The sequence below is a fragment of the Ahaetulla prasina genome, chromosome 10 (genome assembly GCF_028640845.1).
Source record: "Ahaetulla prasina isolate Xishuangbanna chromosome 10, ASM2864084v1, whole genome shotgun sequence".
Taxonomy (NCBI): Eukaryota; Metazoa; Chordata; class Lepidosauria; order Squamata; family Colubridae; genus Ahaetulla; species Ahaetulla prasina.
Window position 1 is genome coordinate 29,051,022 of NC_080548.1, and position 14,637 is coordinate 29,065,658.

The 14,637-nt window shown below is 44.3% G+C and overlaps 2 protein-coding genes across 3 annotated transcripts in view; one reads left to right on the forward strand and one right to left on the reverse strand.

Moving 5' to 3' along the window:
• Nucleotides 1-387: 387 nt before the first annotated feature.
• LOC131204632 (toll-like receptor 13) lies at nucleotides 388-6,401 on the reverse strand. 2 transcript variants are annotated; one of them, XM_058196082.1, is made up of 2 exons: nucleotides 6,275-6,401; nucleotides 388-3,447 (listed from the first exon to the last, which is right to left on the reverse strand). In XM_058196082.1, the coding sequence occupies exon 2, from the start codon at nucleotides 3,423-3,425 to the stop codon at nucleotides 504-506; it is 2,922 nt and encodes a 973-aa protein (XP_058052065.1). In that variant the 5' UTR covers nucleotides 3,426-3,447; nucleotides 6,275-6,401; the 3' UTR covers nucleotides 388-503. The 2 variants fall into 2 exon arrangements, with proteins under 2 accessions (XP_058052065.1, XP_058052066.1); XM_058196083.1 differs by having other exon boundaries at nucleotides 6,254-6,353.
• A 7,077-nt stretch (nucleotides 6,402-13,478) lies between these two features.
• The window catches only part of TMEM145 (transmembrane protein 145), a 37,569-nt gene continuing 36,410 nt past the window's right edge, over nucleotides 13,479-14,637 (forward strand). The window contains exon 1 of the mRNA XM_058196094.1: nucleotides 13,479-13,607. Coding sequence (XP_058052077.1) covers nucleotides 13,485-13,607 — 123 coding nt within the window. The 5' untranslated portion in view covers nucleotides 13,479-13,484. The remainder of the gene's footprint in view (nucleotides 13,608-14,637) is intronic.

Genomic DNA, 14,637 nt, shown 5'->3' on the forward strand with positions numbered 1-14,637 from the left:
TTCTAGGAGAAATGTTTCGTCTTGCTCCCAGAAGACGAAGCTGAAGTCTGAAGATGAGGAATGAGACTTCGTCGAAACGTCGCCAAGAGACTTCCAATTTCGTGGAGAAAACCCGAACAACCAAAGACCTATATATATATACATATATACATATATACATATATACATATATACATGTATATATATATACATGTATATATATATACAAGCCTGAAGATGACGAATGAGACTTCGTCAAAACGTCGCCAAGACACTTCCAATTTTACACGGGAGAAAACCCGAACAACCAAAGACCTATATATATATATATATATATATATATGAAAAATAAATGTCCTGATCCAACCAGTTTGTGTCTAACCAGGTATTTTTTTATATGTTTGCCACATATTCTAAACATGATCATCGACACACGAAGAGGAAGGAAAAAGTGTGTGGGAAGAGGCCATCTTATAACAGTTCAGTATTGCGCCACTCCATTCTTCGTGTGTGTTCAAATGGAATCAGGCTTGCAGTAAGCTCATATCTGACGTGTCCCCATGATCAAACCAGTCGGTCATTTTCTCCTCTTTGTCCTCGGAATTACTGGCCTTCAGAGCCGTCCTCAACTTAGCCCAGAACAACCTCTGAGCCTCGGGATCCGGGGACCACGCAATGTACGTCTTCTTCAGCATCACTTTCCTCATCCGATGATAGACAGACAGCTCCCTTTCCGGGATAGCTTCTAGGATAACGGGAATAAGGACGTCTTTCAGTTCATCGAAAAGCCGGTAGCTGGCAAGCTGAATCTCCATGGAGCACCATTCGCTTTGCAGATACCTCCTGCTGATGATACAAATAGTGTGCCGGCTATTGTGGATGCTGTCTACTATATTGTCTATTACATATCTCCCGGGTTGAAAGTCTCGATGATGGAGACAAAGCCGGAAAGTGGGAGCTCCTGCTTTCTCTAGACTGGGCACCAACTGTTCTAGCACCCAGCTCTCATCCGCCGAGTTGTAGGAGACGAAGGCGTCGAATTTGTAATGCTCATCCTTGCCTCGCCTCCAGTAATCGTTGACCCAAGCACGCAAGATGTAGATGTGATATTTTATGTGCCAGTAGCTGCGATGGTAAAGGAAAGGCAGCAACATCCAGAGCACCAAAACTGGGAAGGTGGCGGAGAAGAGGTACAGCCCGATATCTTGGAAGCAGACGTGGGTATCAAAGCTATAAACATAACTGGGCTGCTGTCCAGAATTGCAAGAATAATTGTAGAGGTAGACCACTTGCACCAAACTGTTGCTCAGCCAATTCTGGAACCACACATTAGTACAGGTACAAGCCAAAGGGCATTTGCGTAGGTCAAGGTAGTTGAGGGATGGAAGGGCCTTCGCCACGCTGCTGTTGAACGTTTGTAGCTCGTTCTTCCCTAACAACAGGTAGCGTAGGCTGCTAAGGTTGCCAAAGACCTCGAGGGTCAATGTGCGAAACCCCGCGTTCTCCAGATCGAGAGTGGTCAAGTTCCTAAGGTTCTTGAATATACCGGGAGGGAAATCCCCCATGCCGTTGCTGATATCAGCCAAGGTTAGATATTCCAGCTGCCCTAAGTCATCGAAGACATCCGGGGCAATATACAGAATTTTGTTCTCCGACAGGTAGAGGTTGCGCAAAGAGGTCAGACCCTTGAGGAACATGGAAGGAATGACTTTCAAGCCATGGGGCCTCTGAGATTGAAGTTTGAGGTCGTAGACCTTGCGCAGGTTCAGAAAGGGGGGTCGCTTGAGCTGACTCTTGCTGATAAAGTAGATCTTATTCCCCATCAGATCCAGCACTTGGAGAGTCCTCTCGATTGGATGGAAGAAACTAGGGCTAATGTACTGGAGGTTGTTGTTATCCAGGTAGAGTTTGGAAAGATTGCCCAGGCCTTCGAAGGACACGTTGGACAGCCTGTGAATATTGTTTCCCCCAAGGTCTAAAATCAACAGCTTCCCAAGACTCTTGAAGATGCCAGGGAAGAGAACAGAAACATGGTTGTTTCTGAGATTGAGCGTTTGGAGACTGCTCAGGTCACTGAAGCTGTTGTTGTAGATATCAGTCAGAAGGTTGTTATCCAAACGCAGCTCTCGGAGTTGTCTCAAACCCTTCAGGGCTTTCCCATGCAGAAAGGCGATGCTGTTGATGTTCAAATGGAGGGTGGTCAAATTAGGGGCGTAGTGGAAAGCCGAACTGCTGATCGAGAGGATGCGGTTGAAACGGAAAGAAATGGCCGTCAACTCTTTGAAGGGAGCCGTGTTAGAGCAACATCGCAGGTGTTTCAACAAATTGTGCTCCACCCACAGCTTGCTCAAACGGCTCTGCGCCGTGGCGTTCAACATTTGCCTCACGCAGTCCACTGATCTGAGGCGATTCCTCGAAAGATCTAGAAGCTGGATGGGAGGACAAGCCAGGAGAGCTTGGTCACTCATGTTCTTCAGGTTGTTGCTTTGCAGGTGGAGGCTGAAGGGACGCTTGGATTTCCCAAGATGCTGGCACACCTTGGTCAGTTGTGAAGCTCTATTTAAGTGCAACCCAGAGTAATCCAGGCTGCGAGGCTTCAGGTTAGAAATATCCAAGAGCTGGAGGACGTCGAAGTTGTTCCCCACCAATTTTAATCTTTGGAGTCTTTGAAGGCTAAAGTTCGCAAAAGAAGAGGCGTCTGAGAACTTGTTGTAAGAGAGGTCCAGCACGGTAACGTTGCCCAGGAATCTTGGCCCGGGACCCTCCATTTTACGAAGGGAATTGTTGCAGAGCTTAAGGTTATACAAGGAAGGAGGAAATCCCACTCCCGGCTGAAGGAAGCTCAGATTGTTGTTGCAAAGGTTGAGGTACTTCAGCCCGTTTGATTTCCGTACGCTCTGAATCACGACATCAAAGCTGTTCAAGTTGTTGAACTGGAGTTGCAAATCCAGAAGGCTTCTTAACGGACTAAAGGCCTCCTGATGAAGCACGCTCAAGCGATTATTGTGCAGGAGGAGGAGGGTGAGGTTTCCCAAGCCAAGGAAAACGCCTCTGGAAAGATTTGTGAGATAGTTACAGGAGAGATTGAGCTTCTTCAAAGCCGTGAGGTTTTCGAAGGCGCCACCTTCTATTTTCTCCATTTTGTTATAGCTCAACTGTAGGACCTTCAGTTGAGGAAGGTGACGGAAGCTCCCATAAGGTAGGACTTTAATGGCGTTATGGGATGCGTTGACCACTTCGGCGTTATTAGGGAGGTCACCTACAATACTGGAGATATTGTTCAGGAAACGCTGCATGCATTTGAAATACGAAGGGTTCTTCATGGCTTGGATGCAATTTCGGAAGCCGTAAGCGGTTACCCCATGAGGGTTAAAGAGAACAAAGGCCAGGAAAAGGTATACAAAATTCATTTGGCCCATGGCTGAACGAGGTTTTTCTGTCCCCATTCCTCTGAATCAGTGGCCAAACCTAGAACCAAAACACAAACAAACAAAATGAACTTTAAAAAAAAAACATTTCTAGGTGTGCTAATTAGGCCATCGGTTTTTTTTTTTAACGGTAATGACCGAACAGAAAGTGAAGATTTTTTAATGTGCAGTTTTTACTAACTATTATGTCAGAGTTTGTTGCAGAAATCAAATCCAGAAAGCACACACAGGTAACTGATGCAGCAGGATTCATTAAATAAGAAACTTCTTTATATACATAATACCACATGAGACATATATACAATACCAAGAGCAGTTCTCAGAATCAGAAGCGTAATCACAGAATCACAGTTAACAGAAGGAAAGACAATAATAGGAGCACACAACTTATATTTATACATATCAGTTAACCTAAACCAGAGGTCTGCACACTTGGCTCTTTTAAGACTTATGGACTTCAACTCCCAGAGTCTTAAAAGAGCCAAATTTGCAGATCCCTGACATAAACAATGCCCAGGTTCCAAGCTGTTTCAGTTCCAAACAACCCTCAATGGCTGACTTAGTTGACCTTGTTACCAGAGGTGGGTTCTACTTAACCTTTACTACCGGTTCGCAACGGGAGCGCGCATGTGCACTTCTGCACATGTGCAGAAGCTTCTGCGCATGCACAGATAACTCTTGATAACGTCGTGGCAGGTGCGTGGAGCCTTCCGCCAGTTTTACTACCAGTTCTTGTGAACCGGTCCGAACCGGGGGCAACCCACCACTACTTGTTACCATGTCCTATTCCAGGCAATCCCCAATGGCTGACCTGTTGCCATGTCTATCCCAGTCATGAACTCTCATACACACTGACATATTAGAATCTCAAAAAAAAAAAATCAATTTAAAGCCATCCAACTCCAGATCTACTTTGAGTAGCCTGCATTATTTTCTCAGCAAACCTGGCTGGGGAATTCTGGGAGTTGAAGTCCAGAAGTCTTAAAGTTGCCAAGATTGGAGACCCCTGATCTATATTGATATAAATGCGATGCATATTGCTGTAAATATTTTGAATATTACTTCCTAAAATGATTTGTGCCCAAGTCAACGCACTGTTCAATTGAAGTTGGAATTTTTATATAGTATAAAATAAAATAAAAAAGCTTATTTCAAAAAAGAAAAAGAAAAAAAAATGAGGGAATTACGGAAAGTGTAATCTTATTTTCCCTCTTCTTAGCTTCTGACTTCCTAATTATTCTCACCGGTTTTACTTTTCTTCTGGCCAGATTTAAAACATGAGGAAAACCATTCAGGTGTTGAGCACCTTGAGTGGGTGGTAATCAGTAGGAAAAGAATGGAGAAAGTATTAAACAGATTGCTGATTTTCCACTCCACCTGCAATCTCTCAAAGCTGTTAAAAAAGAGTTTAAAACGTGCATATTTATACATGACATGGACTGAAAACCCACAATACCCTGGAATTTAAAAAAAACAAACCACAAAAACCCTGACTGTAATTTCTAACAGTGGGCAAAGAAAGCTTTTAATTCGGTGGTTGGATTTATATCGACATCAATTCTTTTTCTTTGGAGTGGGGGATATGATCTGCATTAAAATAAATTAAGGTTTTGATCCTGGACCCCCTTCTTTTGAAACTAATTCCCACCTTGGTTTCAGCGAGGCTCTTTCCAATGTGGGCTGTAGTTTCTACAATTAATCAACTTCTCTTGTTACCCCACACGCAAGAGAAAAAAAGCCACACACCAGCTGCTTGCGTGCTTTCTGCATATGGCAATTGACGCTGTGTGGTGCGCAGCAAGTGGCAGATTTGATTTTCTGGATCTCTGCTTGAGATCCTCACTGTCTCTACTATTTTTGCACAGTGCGCAAGAATGTAAGAGCTCTGTATTTCTCGAACTCGATCAGTTTTAAGACGGGTGGAGTCCAACTCCCTGAATTCCCCAGCCAGCTACACTATGCTAGCTGGGGAATTCTGGGTATTGAAGTCCACACTTCTTAAAGTTGTTGAAGTTGAGATAGATACAGATTAACAGAGTTGGAAGGGACCTTGTAGGTCATCTATCCAACCACCCCCAAACAGGAGACCCTACACCATTTCTGACAGATGGCAGTCCAGTCTCTTCTTGAAAGCTTCCAATGATGAAGCTCCCATAACTTCTCAAGGCAACTTCCGTTCCACTGGTTCCATTGGCCACTTTGGTCTTCCTTCCTTCCTTCCTTCCTTCCTTCCTTCCTTCCTTCCTTCCTTCCTTCCTTCCTTCCTTCCTTCCTACCTACCTACTTACCTTACCTTACCTTACCTTACCTTATCTCTCTCTCTCTCTCTCTCTCTCTCTATCTATCTATCTCCTGCCTTTATTATTTTTACAAATAACTCAAGGCAGTAAATATATCCAACACACCTCCTTCCTCCTATTTTCCCCACAACAACAACAACCCTGTGAGGTGGCTTGGAGCTGAGAAGAGTGACTGGCCCAAAGTCACCCAGCGGCCTTTCCTGGCTAGGGTAGAACTAGAACTCATGGTCTCCCGCTTCCCAGCCCGGCAAGACCTGACTCTTGAATACATCCGTGGAAACGATTTCTGCCTGATGCAGGTGATAAAAATTGCAAATTTGGCAAACATTTCATTCTCATATCAGCAAAGTTAGGGACTCGGGACTGCCAGCTCTAGAGTATCTTTGCCCAGCCTTGAAAACACAATGTCAGCCAGGACACACAAACATGAGGTCACTCGCAGCCTTTTGCAAATATTCAAATATTGAATCCAAGACCCTGAACGAGTCTTTGCTCTCTCGCTCTCTCTCTCTCTTTCTTTTTTTAAAAAAAGCATAAACTACCTACCAATTAATGAGAAGCTCCTACCTGCTTTCTCCATATGCCTCGGGTCTCCACTAATACAGCAAGCTCAGCTTCAGCCGAGTAGAAGCTAAAATAACTTTTCCTGCCATATGCGCGAAAGTTTAAAAATGCACATAGCACTCTGCTTATACAGTCCTTAAGGGGGAAGTGAACTAGCTGAAGTTTCTGTTTTCGCTTCGGTGTGTTCTCTTTTACAGTCACCGGGGAGAGGCAGTGGATCATGGCAGAAGCTGTGATTTGGGGTGTGGTGAGGAGGGCCTCTGTGGCTCAGACTGGTAAGACAGTCTGTTATTAACACAGCTGCCTGCAATTACTGCAGGTTCTAGTCCCACCAGGCCCAAGGTTGACTCAGCCTTCCATCCTTTATAAGGTAGATAAAATGAGGACACAGATTGTTGGGGGCAATAAGTTGACTTTGTATATAAATATACAAATAGGATGAAGACGATTGCTTAACATAGTGTAAGCCACCCTGAGTCTTCGGAGAAGGGCGGGATAGAAATGCAAATTAAAAAAAAAAAAAAGGCAAGCAGTGGCATCCAAAGTACCGTATATGGACAAATAAATTATGCAGAGTTTGTGCATCAAATACCGGTAGTCCTCGCTTTACGATCACAATGGAGCCCAAAATTTCTGCTGCTAAGCCAGACGGTTGTTAAGTTGCCCCATTTTATGACTTTCCTTGCCAGGGTTGTTAAGCGAATCAGGTAAGTTAGCAGTTAGTAGTAGTAGTTGATAAGTTAATAACACGGTTGTTAAGTGAATCTGGATTCCCCGTTGACTTTGCTTGTCAGCACAGAATACAATAGAACAGAAAAACAGAGTTGGAAGGGACCTCGGAGGTCTTCTAGTCCAACCCCCTGCTTAGGCAGGAAACCCTACACCATTTCAGGCAAATGGTTATCTAACATCTTCTTAAAAACCTCCAGTGTTGGAGCATTCACAACTTCTGGAGGCAAGTTGTTCCACTGATGAATTCTTCTAACTGTCGGGAAATTTCTCCTTAGTTCTAGTTTGCTTCTCTCTTTGGTTAGTTTCCATCCGTTGCTTTTTGTCCTGCCTTCAGGTGCTTTGGAGAATAGCTTGATTCCCTCTTCTTTGCGGCAGCCCCTCAAATATTGGAACGCTGCTATCAGATTATCCCTAGTCCTTTTTTTCCATCAAACTAGACATACCCAATTCAGTGGTGGGTTCCTATCGGTTTTCCCCAGTTCGGGTGAACTGGTAGAGGCTCCACTCACCCGCCCAGACATCATCAAAAATTCTCTGCTTATGCGCAGTAGCGCCGTGTGCTCGCAAAGCTCGCATGTGGGAGTTGCACGCTACCTATAGGAAACTACTATTTGAGGGCCGGGATAGCTCAGGCAATAGAGAAGCCTGTTATTAGAACACAAAGCCTGCAATTACTGCAGGTTCGAGCCCGGCCCAAGGTTGACTCAGCCTTCCACCCTTTATAAGGTAGGTAAAATGAGGACCCAGATTGTTGGGGGGGGCAATAAGTTGACTTTGTAAAAAAATATACAAATAGAATGAGACTATTGCCTTATACATTGTAAGCCGCCCTGAGTCTTCGGAGAAGGGCGGGGTATAAATGTAAACAAAAAACAAAAAAAAAAAAAAAACCCACTACCGACCCAATTCCTGCAACAATTCTTTGTATGTTTTAGCCTCCAGACCTCTAATCATCTTCATTGCTCTTCTCTGCACTCTTTCCAGAGTCTCAACATCATTTTTTATAATATGCTGACCTAAACTGGATGCAGTATTCTAAGTGTCAGAAGTTCGCGGAAGGTGATAACTAAGCACGGTTACCTAGTCAGATTATCCGAATGGCTTTTACAGCATCCAAGAGATATTTGCATGATAGGTCCTTCCCCACTTTTAAATGAGAAGCAATCAAGTTGTTAATCTTTTTAATCGCAGTTTTCCTCCATTAATGGAATTGGATAACACTTAGACGCCTTCGGATGATAAGGGCACTTAGTAAATGAAGCTTGGCTGGCTACTGTTGGCTCACGAGGTGGATCTATTTCCCCAAAACATGATTTGGTTTTAACAAACCAACCTCCCTCCAAAAAGCCCTTTCTGTTCTTGAATTTCCAGTATTTCCTGCATTTTACTTTTTAAATTTTAAATTTTAAATTACATAAATTTTATCGATTTTAAATTTTCTACTAATTTTAAATGGGGTTTGGTTTTATAAATTTTAAGGTTCTAGGCTAATTATAATAAGTTTTTTAATTCGTATTTTAAATTGTATATTGTGGTGTTTTGTATTTTATTGTTGCCTGTACACCGCCCTGAGTCCTTCGGGAGAAGGGCGGTATAAAAATCAAATAAATAAATAAATAAATAAATAAATAAATAAATAAAACCTTACTGAGCAAAAAAAACAACAACATATGAAGGGAATGTCATTCCAGGTAAGCTGTGGGTTTCAAAGGAAAAAGCAGCATTTTGACTTTTGGCAACAGAAAGAATCATCACTATTAGAAGAATCAGAGATTGGGGAAGTCACTTTTTCACTCAACTGATTTGAAAATACAGAATATGGATGTGAAAATAGGAAGTTTGTGAGTGACAGCATCTCTGCAGACATTGAGGCTCCTACCTGGCATGGCTGGGGATTGATTTCTGGCCGTTGTGAAGAAAAGATGGCCTTCTACATTGAGTTGGCACGTGGACAGCTGTGGTGTTGAACTCTGCACTCTAGCCTGGAAGATACCCCAGGATTAAGGATTAGGGGGCCCTTAGTGCTCTCTGAGCTGGGTTGTTTTCTTCCAGACATTTCATTATCAAACTAGGTAACTTCATCTGTGCTAGAAGGGAGGATGGTACGGGAGGAGGAGGAGGACAGTGAGGTCCTTGGTACTGTCTGAGCTTGGTTGTTTTTTTCCAGACATTTCATTACCATATTAGGCAACTTCATCTATGCTAGAAGGGAGGAGGGTTTGGTAGGAGGAGGAGGACAGTGAGGTCCTTGATGCTCTCTGAGCTTGGTTGTTTTCTTCCAGACATTTCATTACCATATTAGGTAACTTCATCAGTGCTAGAAGGGAGGAGGGTTTGGTAGGAGGAGGAGGACAGTGAGGTCCTTGATGCTCTCTGAGCTTGGTTGTTTTCTTCCAGACATTTCATTACCATATTAGGTAACTTCATCAGTGCTAGAACGGAGGAGGGTTTGGTAGGAGGAGGAGGAGGAGGACTGTGGGGTCCTTGGTACTCTCTGAGCTTGGTTGCTTTCTTCCAGATATTTCATTATCAAACTAGGCAATCACATCAGTGCTAGAAGGGGGGAAGGGGAGGAGGAGGGGGAGGAGAGGAGGAAGGGGAGGAGGAGGAGGAGAATGGGGTCCTCTCTTAATTTGGTTGCAGACATTTCATTATCGAACTAGGTAACATCATCAGTTCCAAAAGGGAGTAGGGTTTGATCTCTGATCATAAAATACTAGAAGATATTCTGTGTATACCAGTATTTCTTGTATTAGGAGAATGAGATCAATACTCTGGTCATTGCCAAGTCAGAATTAATGGAATAGCTACAGAAATATGGAAAGCAACAAAAGAAGAAGTGGTAAAGGTTCTCCCCCAAACCATACTAGCAAATTCAGTCAATGAAACAGCAGTATGCAGATTGGGAAACATCGGTCAAAATAACAGCTCAAGGAAACGAAACCTAGCAGAAGGTTCAAACTGTTGCACAACTTTTCCTTGTGCAAAAATAATTCCTAGAACCATCTAACAAGATTAAGAGTCCTAAGAGGAAAGGAAAATCTCAGAAGACAAAAGAAGAGATATAATTGCTTAATGCATTGCATAACTGAGAAAGAATAACACGGGGGGGAAAAAAAACCCAGTACATTCTCACTGACTGTAAAAATAGTTTGATTTTATCGATCGTATTAAACTATAGACTGTCTCTAGAAAAATGGGAATTCCAGAACATCAAAGTGTCCTGATGCAAAATAAGTCCGCAAGACCGAAAGCCGTAATTCAGATGGAATATGACAAAACCACGAAAGGAGAGACACATAGGCCTCTGTACTCTTTCCAAATTTATTGAAGCTATATGCTGAATATATATTGGGAGAGAGGCTGGACTTTGAGAAGACGAGCATGGTTTTAAACTTGGAGGAAGAAACATCGATAATTATGCTATGCCAAAGTCTGATAATCAAAAACTGATTATTAAAATACAAATATATGAAAGTTCTAGAAATGCAAATCAAGGCATAAAGTAAAAGTAAAGGTTCCCCTTGCACATATGTGCTAGTCGTTCCCGATTCTGGGGGACGGTGCTCATCTCCGTTTCAAAGCTGAAGAGCCATCGCTGTCTGAAGACGCCTCCGTGGTCATGTGGCCGGCATGACTCAACGCCAAAAGCACACAGAACGCTGTTCCTTTCCCACCAAAGGTGGTCCCTATTTTTTCTACTTGCATTTTTTACGTGCTTTCGAACTGCTAGGTTGGCAGAAGCCGGGACAAGTAACGGGAGCTCACCCTGTTATGCGGCACTAGGGATTCGAACCGCTGAACCTGCCAACCTTTCGATCGACAAGCTCAATGTCTTAGCCACTGAGCCACAGCGTCCCTCAAGTCAAGGCTTATGGGGAAAAATACAAGTAAACATAAACATGATTTTCCAAAGCCCCTGAAAGCAGGACAAGTAGCAATGAATGGAAACTAATCAAGGGGAGGGGCAACCTGGAATTAAGGAGAAACTTCCTAAAAGTGAGGACAATGAACCAGTTTGAAGTTGTGGGTGCTTCAACACTGGAGGCTTTTAAGAAAAGACTGGACAGCCAGTTGTCTCAAATAGTATAGGGTCTCCTGCTTGAGCAAGGGGTTGGACTAGAAGACCTCCGAGGTCCCTTCCAGCTCTTATTCTGAGTGATTAATGAAATTACTGTACAGAGAAAAGGTACAACAACTAACCTAACCAAGGAGAGAAGCAACTTAGAACTAAGGAGAAATTTCCTGACAGTTAGAACAATTCATCAGTGGAACAACTGGCCTCCAGAGGTTGTGAATCAGAGGCGGGTTTCAGCAGGTTCTGACCAGTTCTGGAGAACCAGTAGTGGAAATTCTGAGTAGTTCGGAGAACCGGTAGTAAAAATTCCAACTGGCCCCGCCCCATCTATCCTCTGCCTCCCAAGTCCCAGCTGATCGGGAGGAAATGGGGATTTTGCAGTAACCTTCCCGTGGAGTGGGGAGGGAATGGAGATTTTACAGTATCTTTCCCCTGCCACGCCCACCAAGCCACGCCCACCAAGCCATGCCACGCCCACCAAGCCACACCCACAGAACCGGTAGTAGAAAAATTTGAAACGCACCACTGTTGTGAATGCTCCAACACTGGATGTTTTTAAGAAGATGTTAGATAACTATTTGTCTAAAGTGTAGGGTTTCCTGCCTAAGCAGGGGGTTGGACTAGAAGACCTCCAAGGTCCCTTCCAACTCTGTTATTCTGTTCGAAGTCTATTAACCTCAGAATTGTCTTCATGCACCAGCTGACTTTGCCACATATGAGGAATTCTTCTTCCTTAGGCTAAAGCCATATTTCTCAACCATGTCAACTTTAAAATATAGTACAGGGGTGCTGGCTGGGGAATTTGGGGAGCTGCAGTCCACTTCTCTTAAAGTTGCCAAGTTTGAACACATTGAGCTCAACATAAGGGGAGAAAATTCTGCCATATTATGGAGGGTCATCCAAAGTCATAAGAATTAGATTCGCTTTTGCTTGATAGAATGTGATCTCTGCCCCAGGCTCTTTTCAATGTCACTGGAAGATAGGAAAGGACAGGATGACAACGCAGTCCGTTTTATTGTGTTTTTTTTATGTTGTTTTCCTTTAGATTGGGAGCCGGCCAGAGTCGGTTATAAGTCAGGAGCCTATACAAAATTTTAAGTCAATAAACAGAACTCAGATAAGTAAAACTCAATAATCTCAAATTTTTACAATGTCATTGGAGGATAGGACAGGGCAGGACAACAACGTGCTCAGTTTATACTTTTATTGTGCTTTTTTATGTCGTTTTACTTTAGATTGGAAGCCGGCCAGAGTTGGTTATAAGACAGGAGGCTATATAAATGTTCCCGTCAGTCAACAGAACTCAGATAAGTAAGACTCAATAAACTCAATAAATTTGGTCACAGCACTATAAAAAAGATGTTGAGACTCTAGAAAGAGCGCAAAGAAGAGCAACCAAAATGATGAGGGGACTGGAGGCTAAAACATATGAAGAACGGTTGCAGGAACTGGGCATGGCTAGTCTAGTGAGAAGAACAAGGGGAAACAGGATAGCATCTTCCAATATTTGAAGGGCTGCCCCAGAGTGGAGGAAGGGGGTCAAGCTATTCTCCAAAACACCCGAAGGCCAGACGAGGAATAATGGATGGAAACTGATCAAGGAGAGATTCAACTTGGAAATAAGGAGAAATTTTCTGACAGTGAGAGCAATCCATCCATGGAACAGAAGTTGTGGGAGCTTCATCACTTGAGACTTTCAAGAAGAGATTGGACTGCCATCTGTCAGAAATGGTGGAGGGTCTTCTGCTTGGGTGGGGTTGGACTAGATGACCTACAAGGTCCCTTCCAACTCTGTTAATCCGTTAAAAAAATAAATAAAACTCAGATAAACAAACCCAGTCAGCCGCTCCAGCCCGCTTATTTGCATTGTCTGCCGTAGTTTTCCCACCCTGGGAAAGGACCGGAGCAAAGGGTCGTCCTCGACTTATAACCATGTATAAGTGACTGAAAAAGGTGTAGGTGACTGAAAAAGTGACTTACGTTATGACCCATCCTCACGCTTACGACCGCGCATTCAGGTTGGTCTGTCAACTCGGCAGACAAGACCGCCTGATTCCTTGGTGGGAGGCTCATCCCTGTTTATCTTCCCACCCACCCCCCCTAAAAAAAAAAAAAGATGCAATGGGGAGGATATAGGAAGCCCTACAGTATCTCCCCTCTCTTTTCCCCTCCCCACCAAAAGGAAATCAGGAGTGAGGGGAGGGGAGAGAAATAGAAGGTGGGTGTTTTTTTGCTTCAGGTCTACGCAGCGCCTCCGTCTCCCAGTCAGGCTCGGGCTGAGAAAGGAGAGTGGGGAGGGTGGGTGGGGGGGGGAGGAGAACTGATCTCTTTCTCCTATCTCTTTAAACGGGAGCGCGCAGGGAAGGGAGCCCAGCCGGCGGAGAGCTGGCTGGAGGGTTGAGGATGGAGCCGTCCCAACCTCTGCGGCGGCTCCCGGGGGCTCGGAGGCTCCAGCTCTTGCTGCTGATGCTGTTGCCTGAATGGTGCTGGGGCAAATACGTGAAAGGCAATCTTAGCACCAAGGAGGTGAGTCTGCAGCATTTTTTGGGTGGGTGGGTGGCTGAGGGGCATTGCCTTGGAAGAGGGGAGAGAGGAAGGGGGCCAGAACCAATTTGAGATGCCTTGTCCGAGATGCCTGGGCCTGGCATGGCCAAACCTGCCTTCTCAAGCCCCCTTTTGCCATCTTCTAAGGAGCTCCTGGCTGTGAAAGGGGGCAGGGAGGGGTGGTGTGTGGGCTCCCTCCCCCTTCCCCTCCCTGGAGATCCCTTCCCCCTTCTCTCCCTCCCTCCCTCCCCCACATCATCCCCCTTTCATTAAGAGGTAGCAGCCTCTTGAGTTCCTTCCTTGGACGAGCCCAGAAAGATCACGCACTCTCTTTTAGTTGGTTCTTCCTTCCCTTTTCATCTCCCCCCCTCTCTCGCTCAACCCTATGGGTTCCCTGCCCAGCCCCTCTTCTTCCCTCTTGGGGTTGGGGGGAGGTTCTTTTTCTGACTATTCTGGAGGAGGAGGAGGTTAGAGACCGGACAAACGATTCCGGAGCTTTTCTTCCCCATCTTAGGTTTTGGGGGGGAAAATGGTGCCTAATAAATTCTAAATTCCAGACCGCAGGTGTTTTTTGGCAGCATCTCACCCTTCTCGGGGCTGAAGGAAGTCTAGACTTGCTTTCAGGGTGTGCCTGACACCTCCTCTTCTAGGCTTGGATGGAAGCAATATTTGTCATTACGGTGAATCGGGTACAAAGGGAGGCCGTGATTCAACTTGTCCAGTGCTGGACAAGCTGTGTTGTTGTGTATATATATATATATATATATATATATAGTATATATATATAGTATATGTATACCTGGCAGTATAAAGTATATGTATAATGTGTGCATCTATCTTTCTATCTATCTATTTATCTATCTATCTATCAGTATAAAGTATATGTATAATGTGTGCGTGTGTCTATCTCTCTCTCTCTCTCTCTCTCTCTCTCTCTCTCTCTCTATCCATCCATCCATACACACATACACACACACATATATATACACATGTATGTGTGTGTGTGTGTATG

Coding starts and splice junctions, on each gene's coding strand:
- LOC131204632 (XM_058196082.1), bottom strand. CDS start 3,425: ATGGGGACAGAAAAACCTCGTTCAGCCATGGGCCAAATGAATTTTGTA.